Source organism: Chaetodon auriga, chromosome 3 (genome assembly GCF_051107435.1).
Source record: "Chaetodon auriga isolate fChaAug3 chromosome 3, fChaAug3.hap1, whole genome shotgun sequence".
Lineage (NCBI taxonomy): Eukaryota > Metazoa > Chordata > Actinopteri > Chaetodontiformes > Chaetodontidae > Chaetodon > Chaetodon auriga.
Window position 1 is genome coordinate 6,903,806 of NC_135076.1, and position 25,160 is coordinate 6,928,965.

The 25,160-nt window shown below is 43.4% G+C and overlaps 1 protein-coding gene across 2 annotated transcripts in view; it reads right to left on the reverse strand.

Moving 5' to 3' along the window:
* Positions 1-735: 735 nt before the first annotated feature.
* The window catches only part of LOC143318084 (carboxyl-terminal PDZ ligand of neuronal nitric oxide synthase protein-like), a 170,658-nt gene continuing 146,233 nt past the window's right edge, over positions 736-25,160 (reverse strand). For both annotated transcript variants that reach the window (XM_076726046.1, XM_076726045.1), the window contains exons 11-13: positions 8,212-8,408; positions 7,868-7,992; positions 736-5,391 (exon numbers count right to left, since the gene is read on the reverse strand). In XM_076726046.1, coding sequence (XP_076582161.1) covers positions 4,731-5,391; positions 7,868-7,992; positions 8,212-8,408 — 983 coding nt within the window. In that variant the 3' untranslated portion in view covers positions 736-4,730. The remainder of the gene's footprint in view (positions 5,392-7,867; positions 7,993-8,211; positions 8,409-25,160) is intronic.

The following is a 25,160-nucleotide window of genomic DNA, read 5'->3' on the forward strand; positions in this document are numbered from 1 at the left end:
ATGAGATGTTTACGTCTTTCACACAAATTAGCCAAGAAACTCATATTTGGACAAGCAAATGAAGAAAGTTGTTTAAACGATGTTAGGCTGTGTATATTTCATCCAGCCTGCTAACTGTCCCAACACTCGAGGATTCATTATGCATGGAGGCCTAGATTCCTTTGTAGAGCATGAATAAATGCATCACGCTTGAATTATTAAACAGTGACATGACCTGTGTGTCTGAGCTGATTGGCTGTTTACACCACTGATGTGGAAGTTCGGCAAATAAGCCGCCTCATCCCGCAGTCACCCCCATTCTTGGAGTCGTCCTCCGTCGTATTCCTGATGGGCTTTGACTCATCTCAACACAGCAGCAAACACGAGGCCGGCGACACGCGGAGACGCCAAGAGGAAGACCACGATTTCCACGAATTAGGACAAACAAAGATGAATTAAACATCAGAGCTGCGTCGTCTCCTGAATTCCTGCCACCGCTGTCTCTAAAAACACACCATCTACCAAACAGAGAAGGACACACAAGGCCTGTCTATGCTGAAGACTGACACAGATTCAGAGGAAAAAACTGCTAAGACTGACGGGGACATCAGCTCCGTCAAAACAGGAAGTTTGCTGGCGGGGCTGAGTGGGAGGCCGGCTGCCACCGACGCAGGACTGAGACGAGGGAAAGACATAAAAGACAGGATATGCCCAGAATAAATGAAGAGAGGAAAAAAGTCACACACAACAAAACAAGAAGGTCATGATTAGGTCTATTTCCAGATTTTTAAAAAAGATTACAGTCATTACAGGAGTTACTGCATCCCCACTTTAAAAAAAGATACATTAGGAAAAAAAAAGGCAAAATCATTCGTTTTGATTTTTGTAGCACACTTTCATTACATACAAAAAGATTTCATTTCATTTGCAAAGTTTTTCAGATATAATTGATAAACGGAGCCCCAGGTCCAAGGTTTGCCTGCACGGTCCATTTATGACATGTTTTTCAAAAAAATAAGCAGCACTTAGCTTCCTTCATTCATCATCATTGCTGAAATTATGTCAACTAGCAAAAACAAAACAAGATTGAGCAACATAAAAATAAAAAGAACGATCATTTTTTTTCTTTAAGCAAATTCTGAGGCTGCTAAATAACACAGACGACTAGATTCTACGACTGAATATCAAAACAAATCACCTTCCTTCATTTGTTAGAGCAACAACCAATTTGCATATTCACAGATATTGTAAGAGATAGAGTGTTTACACAAAATGTTCCTTCATCAGAAAATACAACAGAAATCTGCTTTAGTGGTTTTAATGGGAGCACGGTGACAGGATTGAACTGCTCCGAAGGTCTTAAAATGCATTTGGCTTCTTTTCTTACACTTGTGGGTTTTGTTAAAAGAAAAGAAAACAAAGGCATTGAGACACTGTGACGCTCTCCGAGCAGCCAATCATCATCCTGCTTTTACCTCACGACTGCACACGAGCTGTCAGTCCGATCGTGTGTGTTTGGTTTTGATCAAACCTCAGCGTCGCTTTAAAGACGCCGTACTTCAGATTCAGAGGCAGACAGATGACAAGGTGCAACAGGTTTAAGGCCATGAAGCATATTTTTTGTCATCTGTTCTAGAGGAACAGAAAATATTCCGCCAAAGGAAATAACTTTTTCTTTAACTGTGAGTGTTGCAGGATATTTCCCCACTCTTTTCTACACTTGTCCCTTAATCTTAAAAGGTCAGTTCACCCAAACATCAAAACACTTTCCCCTTTCATGCTGTCTTGCGTCTGCCACATCAGTACAGTGGAGATAACTCTGCGCTGCTCAAACTCAGCAGCAGCACGAGTCTCTACAAACGATGTCCCTGCGCTCTGTCCGAGCCACAGCCCTGACCGCAAACAGGTTTTATCAAGGACTTTAAGTTGAAGACTAAAAAAAAAACCAATAAAAAGCCTCCTCAGAGAGTTCTGTGGATCGACAGATAAAACTAATTGGGTGGATTATTTTTTGTAATTTGCTTTGGCTTGTGGGCGACATCAGCTATTGTGTTACAGCTTTAAAATAAATGGGGATCTTTCAGGACACTTTAAAAATGTAAGAGACACACTGAGAGGGGACAAAGCTTCCTCTGTCTAACAGAGTCCAGCTCCACATTCCTCTCATTCTGCCGGGCACGACCTGACCACAGCTACAGCTCCAGCTCTGTGTCCGTCTCGTCTCGTTTTCTGGGAATTCTTTGCTATTTTTCCAGCTTCAGGAAATCCCTGCAGGGACACAGCAGCCACTTACAGCGGGCCCTTCAGGACCTCACAGACACAAGGGTCGTTTCTAGGGTCGGGATCTGGGATCTGTGTGCTCTGATTTCCATGTGTGTGCAGAGTGAATCTTAATCCAGCTGCACACATCTACATACAGGAGCTCAGACAAGAGTGATAGAAAATACAGGTTTGCACTGCAGCGTGATGGTCTCCCGCAGAGACACAGACGAGGCTGACGCAGACTCACTGAACATCTCATGATCCCACAGCAGGATATTCGCTGTTTCACCTTTAACCAGCTGACCCTGAGTCAGTCCCTCTCAGGTCAGTCAGAAAAGTCGGGTTGCTATGAAGCGTTTCTACTGCTTTGACTTTGGTCTTCAGTTTTTCATTAGTAGATAAAGAGGAAATAAAGGCGAAAAACATCTTCTGTATGAATTATTGCTAAAAAAAAATCAAAAATTCACTGGAGACAAACTTTCAGAGCGATCACACAATATGACAAAAACAACCTGTCTGACTGCGCCGCTAATGTGTGTCTTTGGTCTGTCGCTTAATGATCTGCTAGAATAAAATACACCTCTTTCATCTCTTCCTGTTGACAGCTCATTATCTCGTCTCTCTTTGCTCAAAAACTACTTTTCACCAGCCCGCCCTCCACATGCCGCTCGTCCGTCCATCCCTCTGTCCACCTATGCGTCAGGTTTTTGTGGGGTAAAATCTTTTCAGTTCAGCCAGTTCACGAGACAATTTCTGCCAGTAGCCAGGCAACCTGGAAACCATTCTTCCAGCAGACCAGAGATGGACCCATAAACTGCTCAATTTCTTTTCTGCTGGTTTTTGGTTCATTAAAGGTGAGGCAATTTTCACTGGAGCACTGGGCCAATAAAAATAAATTAAATCACAGCATCTGGGGCGAAAAGGTTGAGCTTCACCAGCACTGTTTCAGAATTAATATAAGGTACTACCTGTTTTTCATGGGGACTTTCTGTCCCGGCACTATGTCTCTCGCTGCCAGAGGACACTGTCTCACTCTGAACCGGGTCTTCCGGTGTAGACTCTGCAGAATATGCTTCCAGCAACAAAATGTGACAATAAAAATGGTTTGCAAAAGTATAATAGCTGCTGTTTCTGCTAAAAAAATACAAAAAGCATGACTAGAATTTGGTTTACGGCTGAATTTTTCACTGTTTATATCATCTGTTCATAAATGATCGGAATACCCCACATTCTTTCTTGGAGTCTGGTCAATATTCCTACTTGCTGCAGCTTTAAAAGGTCACTTTCAGGGCCACCATCTGGCCAGTGTAGGAGGGGACAACTTCTAAAACTCCTACTGGACCAAAGATGGGTCAGGAATAATTTCATATGGATGAAGCTGAGGGTCAGAAGGCTTCCAGTCCTGGTCAAACTCTGGCAGAAAGTGCTGCTCCGCATTTTGTATCAGCTGAACTGAACGTGAACTCTCCCCCAAACCTCTCCATCTCTAACACATCCACATTCATTCAGCCTCACTTCTCTCCGTTCCTTTGTCTCCTCCTGAGTCTGCATCCAGTCCTCAACCGAGCAGGAAACGCAATTACACTGATGGAGATTCTGCTAAAACGTCCTTATTCTAGTGATAGTGAGTGTAAATGATTTTGCTGTAAAACTCACTGAAGTTGCAGGTTGTGATTGGTTTCACCGTAGCAGCTTTTGCATAAGATGGACTTACAGTATGAGCATCATGAAACAAAAGTCCCTTAAATGGTTTTAAAATGTCAGAAAAGCCTTTTTGAAATGAATAGCTTGATAATATATGAAGTTAACACTGATAAACAAAAGTTCAAGCCTTGCTTTCAAAAAGAAGTAAAGTAGTGATGTTTTACTTTTCAGGAAACAGTTACCGCCATGAAGTTTCTTTTTTTCCAATCGCCAGTAATTCATTAACAGGACTTTACATTTTCAGCCCATTTAAAGGGATATTGCATGACATTAATTACATTCGTTATTACATTATCTGGTATTATTGCATTTCAAAGGCAGACAGGATGTTGTAAGAGCTGAAACATGTCAGTACGCTGTGCTAACATTCTGTTCTTTGATAGTTGTAATGTTGAAATTCTAACTCTCTCTGCATCAGAATGAATTCGTCACCTCCAGCCCATTTCACCTCACCTCCATCCTGTGCTGTTCATATCATCAGGAAGAGGCTGGCAGTGTCTGACTGACATTAGATCGGCCATGTTGACTGAAATCACCACGATCTCAAAACTCATCTAAAAAGTTGATAAAAAGTTCAAAAGCATCAGATCCGGCCCTGGAAGCACTTTTTCCCTTTTCCTCAAGCAAACCCTGCAGCAGGGCGAGTTCTATATTTAAAAGTGGCAGTGAATATTTGATCCACAGTACTTACTGCAGTCTGAATTAACTCTCGAGTCTCTGGAGACGAAATTAAGAGAAAGACTTTTTGAGACATACTGAACTGGGATCTGCCCCGGCTCTGCTCCTTACTCAAACGACAGCAGGTCTGGGTGGGGCTCCGAGTCTTCAGGACTCACTCCGCCTTTACTGCAGGGGGCGCCATTCCCCAGCAGGACCTCCTCGCCGAGGCTGATGCGGCAGGGAGTTTTCCCCGAGCAGGGGGTGGAGGCCAGCCGGGAGTCTGACCCCGACACCTTCTGCCAGACGTCGCAGGGCTTCGCTCTGGGCTCCAGCTGGGGCGGATCTTTGTTGATGAGGTCTGGTACAGAGAGCTGGAGCTGGGGCTGATTCTCCTCCTCGCCTCCTTTAGTGCTCCTGTTCTCCACGCCATCTTCTTCTCCTCCTATCACTCCGTCAACTTTGTCGTTGCCTCCTGTCGTCTCCGCATCAGCAGCAACTTTGTTCTCTTCTGGGTCCAGCGGCAATGCGAGCTCCTCTGAGGCCTCCTCCTGCTTCTCGCCCTGCTGCTGCTGCTCCTCGCTGCTCCTCTGCTCCTCCTTGGCAATGAGGGGAGCCTTGTCAGGAGAAGAGAGGAAGGAGGAAGAGTCAGCAGTGTCCGGAGAGGAGACCACAGGGTCAGATGAGATCATCATGTCCTGGGTGGTCTTCAGCGCCCGAGGGAGCCGCTTCTTCCCAGACGGGGGCGGTGGGTCGAGCCGAGGGAAGGAGTCGAGGGAGGAGATGTGACTGGAAGAGAGGAGAGAAGGGAAGGTGGAGAGTGATAAAGGAGGGGAGAGTGAGAGACATCCCAGCTTGAAAGATACTGCTACACATGCTGCCTTCAAACGCTGCGAGCCAGTCCAGTGAAGTATTCACTAAATGTCAAAGGTTTTTCAAACATCGTTTCCAGGTGACACCGCCTCGTTCTCAGGAGGAACAAGAGGACGGCTGACAATAGAAGTAATAAAAAAAAAAAATCCCTTTACTTTTTAAAGAAATCACACATTAGTGAACGGAGAAAATATTCACTTAGAAGTCCGACAATATTTCCAGCAACACAGAAAATAAAACACGCGATGCAACATCACTGAACTGATGTGAGTTTGCTGCTCTCTGTTGTTTGGGAAATGCACTTATTCACTTTGTCGCACGGCGTGAAATGTGCAGATTGATACCACTCTCACGTTTGTATATTAAACATTAGGATGAAGCCAGGGGACAGTTAGCTGAGCATAAAGACTGGAAACAGGGGTTACCGGCTAGCCTGACACTGCAGACATGAGAGTGATATGACATGTTTGATGTGAGCAGATAAATGCAGATGACATGCATTAGCTATGAGCAAATCATGAGTACATTGAGCAGCACGTGCTCTGAATGTCAACAGTGACTGCAGTGACTCCAACGGCCAAATGTCATGACTGAGTGCATCAGTGTCTGTGAAGCTAGAGCTATTCTCCTCCAGACACACCTAAACACGTTTAGAAACACATATACAGTATATGTATGCAAGTACGACACAGCACAGAAACCTTTGGCGCCGACTCAACCACTACTAACTTTGTAAAATTTAAGCTGAAATGCTGATTGGTTGAATCAAACCAGACATTAGAAACTGTTGTGTACTGATGGAGTGCGTCACCTTTTGATTAAATTAGCCTGAGTTGTAGCCATTTCTAATCACATGTACTGTAGGTGCAATAGCATCGGATCAGGCAGGATGTCTAACAGTTTGGGCTTGTTACTGTAAGTGATGGAGGATGTGTCAAAGAGTACGGACAACTTATCATCAAGAATGTAACTAATAAATCTATCCAAGAACTGTACTTTAGTACAAATTTGAGGTACTTGTCTTTTCTTTACAGGCCGCCTTCTACTTTGAGCTCTTGGTCATTGTGACGACATTTCTCATTATTTTCAGTATTTTTACAAACCAAACAATCAAAAAATGATGGCGAAAATAATCAGCAGGTGAACCCGAAAGTAAAGTAATCATTAATTCACCTCAAAAACTGAAACGCTGCTTTTACATGAAAGCATGAGTCACAATAATCCAATGATAGCATATCTGATAGTCTAACAGTCACAGAGGACATTTTTCTACACTGAAGACTTTTACTTTGAATACTTTAAGTACATTTTCCTGAGTATACTTAAATACTTGTAAAGTACGTGAACAGTGTGGTATTAGTACCACTTCCAGAGGGACAGTTAAGAAAATGACATTTGTCCTAATTAGCTTATGAATTCATGAGTTATTTCCAAAAACCTGCTATGTGAGGTCATAATGACCTTTGAACAACAAAGTCTAATCAGTTCATCCAACTGAGTTTAGTCAACTGTTGTTCCAGATGTAATGAAATTCCTGAGACATTGCATTGAATTGGACGGACTTGAGCTCACAGTGACCTTGACCTTTGACCACCAATCCAGATTTCAACAACGGGCGGGCGGCCAGTTATTAGATGAATAAAACTCTTGGCTCCACCTGTCCAGATCAGTCGGGGGTCTGGCAAAATCTTTGCACATCATCGATTGTAAATGAAGCTAAATCTATTCACAGTCCAGCAAATTGAGACAGATGGGAGCAGAGCTGCTGAAAAATGACTTCTGCTTGACTGATCTTCATTTGGACAGACAACAGATCAATTTTCCTGGAACAAATCCCAAATACAGACACACAGAAATTTACGGGCTGGAAAGCATGAGTGTGTGTGTGGAAGCAGGTAAAGACTACACAAGAAGCTGGAAAGTTCAGTCTTATTCACTTTCAGGCATCTCAGAGGGACCCTTGATGTTAATTTAAAACCACATTTCACAGGAGAAATCTGAAAACATTCACCGTTTCTGACCCAGTACCTAATTTACATTAATACACATCTCTCTGGATGCTAATTTCATATAATAATATCATGTCTTTAACTGGTGCTATCATTAAATTGAATGTGTGGCCTTGGAAAATGTTGCGATTTTCACATATTCTTTCTAAAAATGAACACATACAGTACAGAAGCACTGACAACGCACCCATTTAACCAGAGAGGTCAAAGTCAGTGTGTGGGCTTAAACCAGCAACCTTTGAAACACGAGTCTGCAAATTTATTTGGAGGGGTGAAATGTATGAATATGATTAGAATTAAGTTAAGCACTTTCCTCACCACCGAACTCTAAAGGCAAACTGTTGTGTGTGTGTGTGTGTGCGTGTGTGTGTGTGCGTGTGTACCTATTGGCAGTGGTCTGGTTGAATTGGTCCATACAGCTCCACACGGCACCCACATTCTTGTTGACCTCAGTGACCCCAATGTCCCCGAGGTGGCTGGGCTCTTTTCTTCTTAACAAGTCATTGACCTGAAAGAGAGAAAGAAAGAAAGAAAGAAAGAAAGAAAGAAAGAAAGAAAGAAAGAAAGAGATGCAAAGAGAATGAAAACCACTTTTTAAGTCACAAGAAATTCAGCTGCACTGATGCAGCAATAAAGTGATGAAATTGACCCTATAACCCAACCATGAAGTGATAAAGAAATACACGATGTGTGAACCTGCAGGACTTAATGCCTGTGCTGCGCTTACCTTAGCGCCGACAGCTTTGCCCAGATTAATGGCATTTTTAAGCCTCTGTTGGCCTCCGGAGGATGGAGAGTCGACGGAGCTGGACCCCAGGTTAGGATTAGCTGATGCTGGGGAGCGTCGGGCCGAGGCCTGGCCCGGCCTGGAGGTCTGAGGACTCTGCTGCTGGGCAATGGAGTTCTCAAACATGCTTTGATCAACTGGGAAAAAGAGAGATGACAGGAGAAAGATAGATAGGTGAATCGACAGCAGGATTTGAGGGAAGATGTGCTTTTAACAGCACATGTTGCAAAGCAGCAGACCCTTCAAGCTCGACACGATACACTTTGGATGTTGGCTTTAAGAATGAGATGCACACACTCTTGAAGGGAAGTGAAAGGAATACTCCACTGAAAATGCAGGAGAGCTGTTGATTGGTTACTCCGTTTTTATTTGTTGTCACGTTTGGTCTCAATTTGAATTATCACCACTAATACTGCTGTGAATCCACAAACTGTCCTCCAAAAAGCAGCAATCTACTCATTTTCACCTCTCCAGCTCGACGGGGAGCGTGTATTTGACCCTCAAAAGGTAGAATTTGGGTGGAGTATTCCTTCAAGTGACCATGTCATGTTCCTCCTGGGTCACTGCAGCTTTGCACAAAACAAACTGATGTTGCATCATCACAGCACGATTCAAAGGTATTTCATGAGGAATGCATTCAACATGTGAAGGCCAGATGGCAATGCAGCAACACTGTATGTACTTACATGGAAAAATAAAACAAAACTTAACACATGCACATAAATAGTAAGAGCACTAATGAAAACAAAGCAGAAATGAACCAAAATGTAGGAAAAGCCAAACATACACAGGGAGCTCAGGTGGCTGTTAATCCACAGAAGATGTAAGATCTTACCTCTGAGAGAGAAATGTTTCTCGGAAGGCATTTAATGAGACATAGAAGTATCAAATTTCAGATCATTTCACCTCTAAAGATGCAGATTATCTGCTTAGACACAACAATGCTGCTGATGCATGTCTTCTACAAGAGGACAGTGAGAGGAGGTAATGAGTAACGGTACAGCCTGGCTCTGAATACACACATCTGAAAGGTACAGGCAGGATAAATGGAGAGGAATTATCACCATTTGGAATCAGATGGGAAGTCAAAATCGGTAACCTTGACTTCCCTTTGCACACAAAAGCATTTTACTTACTCAGCCAATCAAGATGTCTGCAGGAGCACATTAGCCTGAGGCCACAGGAAATGTGATCCAGTATTACTGTATGAATCAACATGATACAGAGGGCATTCAGAGCAACTTCAAGGAGACAGAGAGAGACATGAGGAGAGCAGAGAGAGAGAGAGATGTGTTTACTTTTGAGCGTGCGGGCACGTATTCATAGGCGTCATCCAATCACAAATCAATTACTGCAGCGGAGAGGTGCAAAGTGAAATCACAGAGGATCTTCAATAAAGAACAACAAACTGTACAGAAGATTGTGTCTGTGCAGATATGAGTTTGAATGCATTTAACACTGAGTCGAAATGAATTTTCCGTACTCCACTGTGGACTCTTGGTCATGCTGCAGCACCAGTGAGCATTCAGGCGAGAACAACACTGAGTTAAAAACAATGCAAAGATGCATCAGGCTGCAGGAAGAGTTGAGCTTTGTTTGAGGAGCGCCGTGCACTGACCTCAGTGCAGCTGCACCTTTTGTCACAGTGCTGATGTATATATGACCATGGGATTAGTGCTATTAAGCTACTGCATGTAAAATGCAACGGATGCCATTAGTGTAGACCCAAGATGAATTATGAGCTAGCTAGCTGTTAGCTAGTGATCAGCATTGCTTGTCACACGAGTTGGCATCTTGCATGCGTTACTGTAGTTAGCACTGGTTTGACTTCTCCTTCTCTACTGTGGTGAAACTTCATCAAATATTCAGCTGCCATGTCTTGTTTCGTCAATGACAGGACAGGATCAATTCTATGTCAATGCTTTCTGCCCATTTGTTACTGTAATACAAAGGCACTTCATTTACATGCCTTAAGCCTTTGTTCAACACTCTGCCAAGGTCATTCAGGATGTACTGACTGTACATCAAGGTCATCCAGCGATCTCTGGATCGATAGTGACACATTGCACGGGCTCTACAACATCCTCATTGATCCCACCATACAGAAAGGTCACATATTCCTCCCACTTTAAGCCCTAATGGAGAGGTAATGGATGGACTTTGTAATGTAGTACGCCCCTTGGAGGGCTCTGTGAAGGACATGAGAAAGGAAGGTTTGTGCAGCGGGCCTGACAATGGTCTGTGGAAAGTCTATGTATAATTCAAAACATTTAACGTTTTGCGGCTTCTCTCTCAACTTGTCTTCCAGAAACTCATGCTGCTGAAAAGGTGAAACCTGCTGTTTGGAAATGAGCCCAGGTGTCTCAGTCTGGCTCATTTACACACAGATGTGATTTTTCATCACTATTTATGACCATTTCTCTGCTGGACTGTCCCTGAGCCAGCTCTGAAACTCTTTGCTCTTACGGCTCCTGTATACTCTAAAAGAATGCAAATTTAGCCATTCCTCAAAGGCTGTCAAATAAAGTGCTGTGTGCAAACGGCAGTAGAGGCACACTGACTGGAGGTCAGTTCATCCCCAGCAAAGTGAGTTACAGTGAAGGAAATGAAGTCGGAAATATACAACCAGTGAAATCTGAAACCAAAGACAACATGAGCGACACTGTTTACAGGTTACAGCTGGATATACTGGAGGAAGACCATGACTGACACATGTTTATGGTACCAGGTTTTTTTGTTTTAGGCGGATGATTTTTGGCATCTTGCCTTCATTTGATAGTGACGGTAGAGAAACAGACATATAACTGAAGAAAGAGGATGACATGCGACAACGGTCCCTGGCCAGAGTCTAACTGCAAATGTTGAGGTTCATTCATTCATCTTCTATAACTGCGCATCCCATTTCGGGGTTGCGGGGGGCTGGAGCCTATCCCAGCTAGCAATGGGCGAGAGGCGGGGTACACCCTGAACTGGTCGCAGGGCTACATACACAGACACACAGACAGACAACTCACACTCACACCTACGAACAATTTAGAGACCTAATTAACCTAACGAGCATGTTTTTGGTCTGTGGGAGGAAGCCGGAGTGCCCGGAGAGAACCCACGCATGCACGGGAAGAACATGCAAACTTCACACAGAAAGGCCCTGCCCGACCGAACCAGCAACCTTCTTGCTGTGAGGCACGCGCACTACCTGCTGCGCCACCGTGCCGCCCAATGTTGAGGTTATATGAAAAAAATGAATAACAGTCACAAAGTTTTTCTGTTTTGCATTCAGGGAACTGATTTAAAGTGTGACAACATGCGAGCGGTGGTGGTAGGAGCTGTGTAAATGTTAGTGTAGCAGACATTTACATACAGGACTAGGCTGTTGAAGACCATGTGAGAATTACATACTTCAGTTTAACACAGCAGGCACGAGATGCTGCAGATGGGAAAGAAGCTGACGGTAAAGAAAGTTTTGGGAGCATGATTATCATCTTGTTATGGAAATAAAGAATGAGCTTGTAGTCCATTTAGGTTAAATCAGGGACAGCTGTCACCTCATTGGTTGAGAATTTGAAAGGTTAGCTTCGAACAAGGTTAAAGATGAGTCCAGCTGGAGTTGAAGCACAGTGGCTTGGGATCCATCCAGCGCTTCATGCCCCAGGCAAAACAATGGCTCACACAGGCGCCCGAGGCATCAGTAATAGACTGCAGACTGGAAATAAGCAGGGTACGTGCAAACTGCTGCTGAGGCTACATGTGAAGCAAACATTCACATGATGTTGTTCGAAACAGTTGAGTGAGACTGTGGCGAGCTGTGACGTCAGCCCTGCGCACACTGCGGCCATCACAGGCCCATGGCCAGGCGCTTTTATTTGGCCACAATCAAGCCAAATTGCTTCAGAGAAGTTGTAAATTTCAATTTTATTCAAACTGTCAACTTTACTCCTTTGAACTGTGCTCTTTTGTAATTACTTTCTTTCTGCTCTCTCTGTCTCTCATTTGAATTTAAAGTGACCACCAAAGCTCAGTCTGTCACCGTGCCTGGGGATCATAAATAAAGCCACCGCTGCTTCTCTCTGGAGATGATGTTATTTAAATACCCACACACTGAAGATCGGATGTTATTGAGTCCTGTTTCCTCCTGACAGAACGCTCATTCACTGACGTTTAACAGACACTTTGTTCGATTTGCCACTGCCTGGGCTGAGATTTCCCAGCAGCGTCGGCACCTCGCAGCTGAGAATTTGATTTGGGCAAACAGTTAATCTATGTCGTCCCAATTAGAGGAGACGGGACAGTCCTCTGCGCTGCAGCCGCACTGTGACTCAGGCTGATGAAACAGGTGGATTCTGTTCGACAAAGCTTGCTTACTGAAGCGTTAAAATTAGAGAAGTAATTGTGAAATCACCCTGCAGTGCAACTTCAGCAGAGGTAATATTTCAGTGAAGACAGTTCTAAATCAAACAGCGCAGCGTGTATTTCAGATGGACTGTCTGACATTTCATTTTAAACTGAGCAATCACTGTGAACGAAATGAAGCTTTAACCCGATGAAAGGTTGTGTCCCTGCGTTCCCCTCGGTTTGAGTGCGCAGTCAAAGTCAGGCACACTCGCACCACAACAACAACCAGAGCAGCAACTCACCACTAATAAAAACTACATGTCCGATGACAGTTCACAAAACGAGAAATAAAGTATTCAAGACATGCTGAATAAAATTTAATGACGTTAGTCAATAATCGTGACTTTACTACAGTCAAAGCATGACTCCAGCATTTCCAGTACGCGCAGTAAAAGCTGAAGTAACCCTAACCCGTGCATAAGGATTGCCAAAACAGTGTCTACTGTATATCAGTGCACTGATGTTTTCAGTGTCTGACACTGCAGAACCAGGAGACAGACAGATTTTTTTCAACCTGTATTTATCTCCATTTTAACAAATTAACACTGTTACAATGAAGCCAAATTAGCTGTCAGCAGTTCCTGTTTGCAACACACCCTTGGATGTATAGACAACTATCACTGGGTTACTTCGATGCTGTAGAAACTGAAAATCTGGTGATTCTCATGAAAGTTTTGGAGTCTTTTTCTATGATTTCCAAGTAGGTTTGTGGAAGTTACTTCATGACGACACACACGTCTGTGTGTGCAGCTTGAACTGAGTTAGAACTCAGAGAAGAGGTATCTTAAATACCTTAATTACCTCTCCTGCAGCCTGTTATGTTCTAGAGGACCATGTGACATTGGCAGATTACTGTACGTGTACGTGTGTGTGTGTGTGTGTGTGTGTTGTTTTTTCAATTACAAACACGCCTGAAGGACTCCATCTGTAATAATTATTGTTCATTAACACTAAAATGAGGATTTCTTTCTTTCTTTCTTTTTCTTTCTTTCTTTCTTTCTTTCTTTCTGTCTTTCTTTCTTTCCTCAGAAGCTTCAGTGAATTAACAGCATTATTCAAACAGCAGACAGATTAGAAACAATACAGATACAGAGCGTTCATGCTGTTACAGAGGCAGAGCTGGGAAGACAATTTCCAGTGTGTAATCCCATGTTTAATCCCCTCTACACTCTGAGGTGACTTGTTGTTAAACTTCAGTTCTATGTCTGTATGTAATCTGTCTCCTCCACCCCCTGCAGGAGAGGCAGCAAAGACAGCGAGAGGAGAAACAGAGCCGTTTAAAAAAAGAGACATTTATTTGGCACAAAACAAAGTGGTCAACAAACTTAGGCAGAGAGCTCTCACTCCCACTCATGCACCAGCAGCAGGCGGCCAGGCTGAATCAACTGAAATCATAACGCAATCTTCTGCAACACTAACGAAACTAGAAAATCCCTGCAAGGAAAATTCCGGTTCATCCTACAGTTTAATTATGGTTTAATCTACAAACCTGTGAGTTAGAAGAAGACTTGTCTTCAGAGCAGTCCAGACAAACTCCAATGACAGTGAACGCAGCAGGTTACTTTGGTCTCTTAAATATAAAGAAACAAAACTAGTTTGGCTGTAACAACATTAAATACTTTTGACAAAACCAAAAGCATTTAATGGAAGTATCATAGTAACACTACACTTACATCCAGGAGTTGAGTATTATTGTGGATTTCTATTTACACCCATCACCAGGCCATGTAGTAAAAGTCTCCATTGGGATGGTTGTGATAGTTGAGTGGGTCAAACAGAGGACTTTCATCCAGGAGACTGGTTTGAGTCCCACATGAAACCAAAAGTTACTGCTGCTGTCTTTTTTACACTTAGATGACTTATATTGAGTCTTCAGTCACAGTTTGGTTAGTTTTACACACTGAAACTACTTGGTTAGGTTGAGGAAACAATCATGGTTTGGGTGCACACAGCACTGCTGGGTACTGAAAAACCCACAGACCTGATCTGCTTTTTGTTTGTCATGGAACTGGTTCAGAGCACAGATTCATAGGGATTAGCCTGTGAACAGGTGAGCTAGCAGAGCTGCTGCTGACCTTAAGACAAGCCAACCCTGCAAGTGCACTAATACCTCTGAAGATTTAAATGGATTTTATCCACAGGAACTGTAAAACAAACTTAATGTGTTTGTTCCGCACAGGGCAGTCACTTTTATAGTCCTTATAAACCCTGTTGTTTCATACTCCTGCATCAACACATCAGCTTCTCACACCTTGATTACAAATGTTTTCTCCCCAGTAATGTCACTTTGTCACTGCTGGGCCATTTGTCACAAACATCCTCTTGTTTAATAAGAATCATGATATAATTATGGTTCCATTTTTCATGATTTACAACTTTTAATTGGCCAAATCAGGTCTCAGCGCTCTCAGGGAGCGCCTCGGTGACTTTGGCTCAACTCTGCCAAGCAGCCAGCGTGAGGCTGTAATTAGCTCGGCTCGGCTTCGGCATCACCGATCAAAGTGCCAAATTCTTAGCTTTGTTCTTAGCTGAGGGTAACCCACTTCTGTCACGGAGACGCAGCACACACACTGAGCCCTGCTCCCAACAAAGACACACACTGTGGCTTTTCCTTCTTGGTGATATGTAGTGTGTAGATAAGTGTTTTTAAACAAATACGCAGGTTTTTTTAAGTTTTATTGAGACTTTGCAACTGATTTGAGTCCTTCATCACATGCAAAGTTCTGGAGCCTTTAGGATATCAATCATCAAACGTCAATCTCAATCTGCTGATAAGGCTCATAGAACAGAAAAAGCGAGTAAATGGTGTTTCCAAGCTCAAGAATGAACTGTCAACCTATAATCTATGAGTCGACACAAGTTTGAACTTCCTGCGGCTCCCTGGCAACTGCGACGTCACGAGCTCCAGACTAAGTTCACCTTGAGTTCAGATTTCGTTGCTGCTTGGAAGTCAAAGTCTTTAAAAGAAACAACAGGAACAAAGAGAAAAATATATTCTGTTTCCTCGTGTAAGATGTCTAAAGCAGATTAAAAGCAAACAGGGCCTCTTGTGGCGAGGACAGATCAGCTTTCTGAAGAACAAAAACGTGGACAGAAATGCTGAAGAAATTGCGATTCTGTCCCTGAAGTAATAAAAAAAAAACGGTGAAACAGCAAAAACAAATACATTTTTCAATCTATCGCAGCTTGTTCTAATTAGATTATTGCAGTATTAATTAACATTTTTTAACCAAAGCATCACCTCGTTTCTGTCTCCTTGAAACAGTGAATTGACTGAGCCCTGCGTGTTGTCCAGAAAAGCAGAGTGTTATGATGTTCCGGGGCAACGGATCAGAGCGAGGCTGCATCAGAGCGAGACGCCGGGAGGACAGGACGTGTGGCAGGCTGAGTGACCTGAAACACACTCATGTGAAGACGCAAACACACTAATCCTCAGGCCAGACAGGGTCATTATCACTGATGTATTAAATTACAGCTCCTCACTCGCCTACATTAAGATATGCATGTGTGTCTTGATGTGTGTGTGTATGTGTGTGTGTGTGTGTGTGAGAGAGGGAAAGTATTACTGAGGCCAACCATGTCTGAGGTTTGAAAGGAGGAAAGCACGCACACACGCGCACACACACGCACACCAAGAGGTAGAGCCGCTCATCAATTTTTCACCTGGGTTCATTATAACATGAATGATTAAAGTGGGTGGGCTCTGGCGGGGGTCTGTCTCAGGCTGATGAGGGACTGTACGCAGCACGCTATTAATGGAGGAACTTTCTGATTCATCTGACTGACGCGCTGCCGTTCACATCACCGCTGTGTGTCTGCTTTTAGTCGTTTTCTGCGTGGAGAGTGGGCCCTGTCTGGATTTCACTTTCAGTTTTAAGGAGGATCAGATGTAACATTCATGACTTTCTGCACACAGAGAGAAGCTAAAAACTCTCATACTGAAGATATGTATATACATACATATAAAATCCTTAAGATTCTCCGCTTCTTGCAGCTTTCTTTGTCTGACATCATTGTAAATTAATAGTTTTTTTTATCTGAATATTGTTTTTGTCTCGTGAAGAACGCTCCACATGGACCCTTGCACTCAAAAAAAAAAACCTGGAAGGACAATATGATTTTCATTTCACAGACAAAGTACAGCCCATCTCCCACCTTCAGTGCTGGTATCTCGAATCATTTCATCTTTGCCTAGACTTAGTCTCAGCTGCCTAAACTCAATTAGACCTTAGCTAGAATCCTTTAAAGCTGCAAGTAACAATTATTTTCAGTATTGAATAGCCTCCCAGTTATTTTCCCAACTAATTAACATTCTCTGCTGTCCAAAGACCTTCGCCTTCAAGAGACAGCAGTCCTTCACTCTGCCAAAGGAGGTTGCTTCTCAGGAGAATACAACAATGTTGATCTAAAATTATACCTGCTTGGACGGTGAGAAGCGGAATAATCCACAGAAATCTTGATTAGTTGAACACATCCTGAAATTAAAATGCCATATTTTGATATATCTATTTCCTACATGCTTGTTCAGTTGTTCTAATTAGCTCAATTATCTCAAGCACTCTGTCTCCATCTTATCTACAGCCTATTCTCCATCCTAATTTCCCCCTAGGATATAATTTCAGCTTCATCTGATTAGCCAAATATGCTTTTTCTCCTGCAGTCAGTAGCGCATGGGGAGGAACTGACAGCACAGCAGTAAACTCTGAACTCTGAACAGGACTGGAGCTCCATCTACAAAGCCGATGGCTCTTCCTCTTGTGTCACCGCTGACCTGCCCTTCTTTTCTTGCACAGGGGCTACCTAATAGCAAAGCAGAGCGGGGCAGCAAACTCTGAATTCCAAATCCCCCCAAACATCAGTCAGCATCTATCTTGTTGTGACAGGCTGAGCCTCCCAATCTGACCCTCAGTCTCAGAGGAAAACAGAGGCCCCATTAACAAAACTGACCTGCCTTCTCCTTCCCTCCTCCTCCTCCTCCTCCTCTACCTGGGGTAACCTTTTCACACAGTATGTCTCTGTTGTCCACCACAGGACTGTTTCATTGGCAGGAACAGCATTTAGGTGACATGGCAGCAAAACTGTCAACTGAAACTAAGACTAATGAAACTTTGAGCCAGGCCTCTGAACGTGCAAAGATAAAACTCTCCACCACAACTAATACGAATGGATGTAGACCATGTCGACCATGCAGAGAATGATACCACATAATCTCCACTAAATCCCACACATTACATTCCATTTTCAGTAAACAGGATGGAGATGACCTACCCACACAAACACAAACACAGACAGACAGACAGACAGACAGACAGACAGACAGAGAGGCTGCAGGGTTTACAGACAGATCCCTACTAGAAAACTGTTTCTTTAATACTTCTTTTTGGATTATTTGGTGTTTAATTGTTACACGTAGTTGTCAAATAGAAACAGTGCAGGGCTGCCATATTGTGAACTGGTCAGGTGAAGCGTGCAGCAGTGGAATTTAATGTTCGTAATGTGAGCTGGAATTTGAAAACACAAACGCACTAAGAAACAGTTCAGCTGGTTTGATGTTTTTTTTGTCCAAATTCTCATTCAGTGGTTCTCAATAAAACCCACTGCGTGTATCCTTACGGCTTAATATACCTTTTCATTCATTCATTCATCTTCTTTACCCGCGCATCCCATTTCGGGGTTGCGGGGGGCTGGAGCCTATCCCAGCTCGCAATGGGCGAGAGGTGGGGTACACCCTGAACCGGTCGCCAGCCGATCGCAGGGCTACATAGACGGACACACAGACAGACAACTCACACACTACGGACAATTTAGAGACCAATTAACCTAACGAGCATGTTTTTGGTCTGTGGGAGGAAGGAAGGAAGCCGGAGTGCCCGGAGCCGGAGTGCCCGGAGAGAACCCACGCATGCACGGGAAGAACATGCAAACTTCACACAGAAAGGCCCTGCCCGACCCAGGGTTCGAACCAGCAACCTTCTTGTTGTGAGGCACGCGCACTACCTGCTGCGCCACCGTGCCACCCAATATTTTCTTCCTCATAAAATATTTCTTTAAGAATATAAAAAGTATATAGTTTACATCCTCCTTTGCCTGCCAGCCTTCTTCTTCCTTGCTTTTGTTGGCACACTCCTACATTTCTTGGCAGAACAGTGTTCATCCACTGGCAGTGTATCATGCTGTGCATCCTTGTGTGTGTGCACAATACAAACAAAGTGGGTACCTACTCTTAAAAGTACAGTGCGTAAAGTGTGTGGAGAGGAACAAAAATATGTTCTAACTACAAGCCAGGGTAGCTCTCAGTTGTATCTAAATGACAATAATTTTGCTCATGTTATCTAAGACAGGAACAGTGCACTGATGTGTGTGACATAATGAGGCAAGCAGCAGATTTCTGTTGCAATTTTTGCCGGATCAAGAAACAATGACACGAGAAGAGAAGTCAACACACAGATTTGATGATGCGCTGCCTACACATTACTACATGCTTTGGTTACCTTACCCAGCTCCAACAGACTGAAAAGCATCTGCACAAATCTGCGATCTCACTTCAGCATTACCGCCGTCTACTGCTTCCACCGAATGTTTTGGTTAAATGTGAGGCATTTTTCCTGCAGCCTTGCAAACAATCCTCTTCTTATCCTGTGGTGACCTTGCAGACCCCATGAGATAGCTGAGCCGCACTTTCTCTGTTTGTAAAAATGATATTAAATTATGATGTTACTCTATGCAAACTCTGAAAGAGCTGCCAGAGAGTATCCTTGTGCCTGACTAAAGTGTCTCTCAATGACACAAGCATGGACACTGGCATTAGTGTGTCCTCTGAATGGAAAAATGAACAAGTTAGTCATACATGTCAGACAAGGACAGAGAAGAATGAGGAAAGGCAGACAGGAGAGAGCACATCGCTCAGTGTGGTGACTGTGGATGGATATTTCTGCTAAAGTTTTAATTTGCCCAAACTTGAGAGCTTCTACCAGGTCAGCAAGGATGACTGGAGGCAAATGTTCCTCATTTGACTGTGCAAACACATTCTATGAACCCAGCGTCACAAACTTTACTTGCTGAAAAATTGTATTTATTACTGGACATACGAATGCAACTGAAGAGTCCAACCAAACAAGAGTCAACAACTCCAGGCTACACAGACACTGAACCTCCTGCACATTTTATTATTAGTATTACCACGGGGTGTGACACCAGCAACCCATTACAGTACCACCTGAACACAGAACAATCCGTCTTACCAAACATGCCTGAAAGGCTGCGACCTGATGATGGTGCACTATTCAGTTATAGGATCACCAAAGTTACTGCAATTCATCCTGAGGGGAACATAAATGTGTGGACCACATTTCATGGCAATTCATACCATGTTCCAACCTCTTTACTCAGTGCGGCCTCAACAGACCACAATGCATTGCAGCCACAGCACATGGTATGTTCCAATTAAAGGGAACACATGGCAGTTTTTCTCAGCCGGGAAAGCATGCTTGCTGTCTTCCTACGCTATTACGGTAATATCATGACTGCCTGCTCCACATGCATAGAAAAACCCACAGCCACATGGAATGAGTTCACTCCACTTTCTGGCACATGTTCACAAACATTCTGGGAATTTACTGGCCAAACTAGAAGCAGTCAAGGCAGCGAAAACTTCTTCAAAAAAGAACATTTGCAATGCAGTAAAACAACACAACTGAGCCACGGGATTTTGCAGACATCATGATATCAAACTAGAGTGTGTGGTGACTCTCCTGCTCAAGTAAAATGATAGTGCTGAGAAACAGGAGGCAAAAACAGAGATGTCATAAAAACAGCTGACAACAGGCCTGCAGGTTGTAGCCAGACATGTTTGGGTGCCCTCAGTCTCCTCCGTATCAAAGCGATCAGATCAATAATTCATTCAGCCATTTGCCACATCGCTGTCTGTCTGACCCCCGGGCTCCCTGGAGTGTGAGCGTCTGAGACAGAAGTGTGAGTGTAGCCATGAATGAAGCAGCAAGGGAAAGCAGGCGGCGGGGAAATAACCAGTCTGATGTTACTCCCTGACTTTCGCTCCCTCTGGTTCTCTTTGTGTCTCTCTGTGTTTTAGCCTTCTGCTTAAAGCCTTCTAAGGATATTTGTAAGGACTGAACTTATGCTGCCAGCCTCAGGTTTTCCAAAGGAAGAATTCATGATTTCAAGATTGGACTGAATCGAGCAACAATGAGGTTTGCATTAAGCGGTCAGGTAAATGTTTCAAAACCATTGACATTAATCTGACGCTGTAACAGCCTCCTCTCTTCTGGTTTCAGGCTTCCCACAAGATTTTGGAACCTGGCTGCTCCCAACCAGTCACAAGAGCATCAGTGAGTGATGAACACTCTCATTGAGTGATACGGTCTGGCTCGCAGTCAAGCTTCCAGTTCATCCCAAAGGTGCTGGACGGGGCTGATGTCAGCAGTCTGTGCAGGCCAGTCAAATTCTTTCACGCCAGACTGGGAAAACCATTTCTATACAGGAAAGGGTCAAACACAAAGCGTCCTCTCAAGCGAGACAAATGAGTTTTTGCGTGTGTTTGGAAATCTGACTTTGTTCTTAACCAGACAGAATGAACCAAGGGGAGCATGTATGTGTGTGTTTTATCTTGAGTCTTAATCTGACACATCAAACAGTGAAAAAGTTAAATATCACCGACTAAAAGCTAAAAACGATCAAAGGTGTCTCTTGTCTTTCCCCCTTCAGTTCCTGCTTGCCTCAGTGGGACTTGTTCTCTTTAAGGCTGATGCCGACATTCATCTCCATTTTAAATTCAGCATGTGTGTGTGTTACATTTGTCAGCTCGCTTTTGTCAGCGGATTATGTGAAGAAACACAAAGGAAGCCGCACAAAAAAGAAATGGGACAAGACAGACGGGCTGACAGGCGGATGGGGCTGAGACATGCCTTCAGCTGCGCTCCGATTTAAGATCAGCTTGCTCTTTTAGCCCTTTACATCTGGAGCTCCACATGTTCCGGATTATGTCCATGCCCAGCCGCCGCTCAGCATGGCCTGGAGCTCCGCATCATGGGAACATCGAAGCAACATCCGGATGCCGACACACAGCCGAAATCTAGTCAGAACATGAGCTGAGCTTTGCTCAAGTCCTTGTTGTGAATGGTGAGACAAATGCGAGAAGAACCCTCCACAGGGAAGTCTAATCTGACTTTGCAGTGGCAGCCAGGAGGTTACAGATGTGAGTGGAAGGTCACCAGTTCAAATCCAGTGACCTGATGGGAAAATGTGGTCAGGGATTGTGAATGTAATGCTGCAGAGAGCTACAACCAGTGCTATAAACAACACCAGACTATGCATATACTGGACTGTGACTAAGGATTATTTTCACTGTCAATTCATCCGTCAGTTCACCAACAGTTCATAACCCACAGAAATTTAGTTTACAATGACACGTAAGAGAAAAACCAGCAAGCATTTGTCATTTTACTTTATAAACAGCAAACAATTACTGATCAAAACTGTTATTTTTACTCCATTGTTGCTTAATCAGCTAATTGTTTCAGCCTTAAAGTACACGAAAGATGACGAATCGAGGTTCGATAAGGGATGATCACACATTTACATTAATATAGGCCACTGTTGCAGGCCAGGCAGCCTAAAGAGCAGATCAGTTTGTTATATTGTTAGTGTGAATCTCTTTGGCTCTGATCATTAATGCTCAGAGGATTAATTGCTCAGCTTTTTAAGTCCTTTATTCCCGCTGCACTTCGGGTGCAGACATGGTCATTAATTTCCTCCCTGTGATGGTCTGTGTGTAGTGTTTGTTTATACGTGACCCACTAACCCCTCATGTCTCTGTCAGCACTACTTCACATTAACAAAACACCCTCAGCTAACTCCTCACAAGCACAGGGTACACTTAATTAATACTCTGAAGCTGTTTGTGTCTGCGGTGCATGTGTGTCATTTACTCTCCATGCACTTTCATGTGAACAAACTCTGATTTTTGGAGGTCTCTCAGATGTATAATGTGATGGCCACACATGTGATTGATGAACATCTTATTCTAAAACTATTCTTCTGCTCTCAACCACATGTTCAATTCAGGCTGCAGGGATTCAGCCACATGAGTTAGTCATGTTGGGTGGTAATGTGTCGCTTGTAGGTGGGAACAGAGACAGAGACATCCACTGACCTTTGCCCATGTGGCAAAAGCTTTGCTGTATAGGGTATAATCCAGCACTGTGTAACCGAAATTAAGATTTTGCAATGCTGTTTCTACTGTGGTGGCTATCCCATTAAAACCCCTGGGTGCTATTAGGCCATCGTGAGTAATGCTAAAACCCAGTTAGCAGGACTGCACCACACATAACAGAGAGATTTGGTAAGTTTACACACTAATGGGCCACACCAACGTTTTGCACAGGTAATACTGGAAGCGCTGCTGAATCGTGTGTTTGGGCTAATGAAATACCAAATATAAAAATATAAAAATGTTTCAAGTTCAAATGTTTCTAAAGACTTACAAGCCCAAAATATGGGAGAAGGGAGTGGAAATTCACACAAATAACCGCTGCACCTGATTTATCACTGCTGAACATCCACTGCTACAGATGAAATGACATCTAACACGTGACCTCTGGGAAAAACAAGACATGCGGAACGCGTCTTAAAACAGCCAAGCATCACGTCTTCATGTATTTACTGTAGCAACACTTCAGATACGTTTTACCTTCAGTCTGGTCTTAAAAAGTCCCACACTGTTCACCCAACATGGATGTAAACATCCTCCAAGTCTTCAAAATAAAAGTCAGCGCCTTGACCTGATTTTAAAGCTCAAATCCAATCTGCTGGAGAACAGAACCACAGTAATAAAAAGGTGGGTGCCAATGTCATAACCAACCAGCAGAGCATTCTCTGAGGTCCAGACTATGTGTAGATATGTCAACACTGGTTGACTATGTCTACGCTTGCTTATCCATACATTTGTGTGCGTACTTAAGCGCATCCCTGCCGGTGACAGACTGAGCTTGTAAAAGTGCGTATTGATTGGCGATGCTCCCTTGCTGTCCCTGTAGTTAACCCCAGTTTCAAACAACACATGCTTGTGACAGAGAAATCGATACAAGTCACCAAAGCATGCTCCACTTGCTCGCTCTGGTTGGCAACGTGGCCCTCAGATGGCAATGACAAGCCCCATCAGACAATTAATTAATCCTGAGAGGAAGGAGGGAAGCGCAGAGTGTGAGAGAGACAAACTGAGACAGAGATAAAGATTTTAGATCAGACTAGACTCAGCAGTTTAAAGAATGATGTCTGAGAGCAGAGAGGGGGATTTGTTTAAGTGACCCTTTGGAGACCAAATACAAGATGCATTTATGGACCAAAGGTTTCAGTCAACAAGTGACACAAGCAGGGACTGTTTTTTAAAGGAGGAGCCAAACGAAATGGGACACACATGAGCTGTGCTGCAGCGTCATTTCATTTAATGAGCATCAACTGATGCCTTCAGCATAAAAAACAACACACAAACACAAGAAGAACAGAGATACTGTAGCCAGGATGTGCTCATCCAGGAGGCAAATGTGATGAAATATCTACGTTCTGGAGCGTCGTCCTCAATTAGCTTTGTATCGGGATTTGTCTTTGATTTCTCTCTGCAGGAGCGTAGAGGCAGCTGGATTTATCTACAAGAGAACTAATTCAGAAAAAGCGCCACAGCACCACAAATGCTTTCTGAAAACACAATCTGACTGAGTCCCCCTGTAAAGGAGCTGCTTCCAAACCAGACTACGGTTTGACTGTGGTATGAAAGCAGAGCTGACTGACCACAGGATTTTATTACGTGATTTTAGGATGAATTCAAAACCTAAAATAAGATTAAATCCATTTGCTGGTTACACAAACTAAAAAGGAAGTGATGTTGGAACAAGTGATAATAATGTAGGATGCAAGTGTTGGGACGTTCCCTGATCAGTCAGAAAGTGGAGAGCAGTTAAAACAGGGGTGTTCTTGTGTCGTACTATACTTACTATACGTACTATACTTGCGACGCAATGATCCCACCGTAGAAATATTATGTTACAAAACACATCTTTTTGTTCATTATTCATAAAGCTGAGTTCAATAACACTCAAAATGAATAATCAAACCATGTGACAGCAGCATAAAAAAAGTGCCACATTAGCATCAGGCTTGATATCAAAAGTGACCTCATATATGCACACCAGCAACCACAAACAAACACACACGCAGACACACACACACACACACACACACACACACACACACACACACACACACACACTTTCTTCTTATCAGAATTTGGCTGAATCCTATAAATTCATTAGAGGCTGAATCAATAGCGAGTTAACAATGCAGGGATGAGTTTAAACTTTCACACATTATTGAACCTGCTGTAAAGACGCTCACAAATCACTGACAAAAGAAACTAGCCTCCCTCTGCTTCTGCACGTCGTGTCAGCACAAACCCCTGAACAGACGGTTGATATCGGTCATCATTT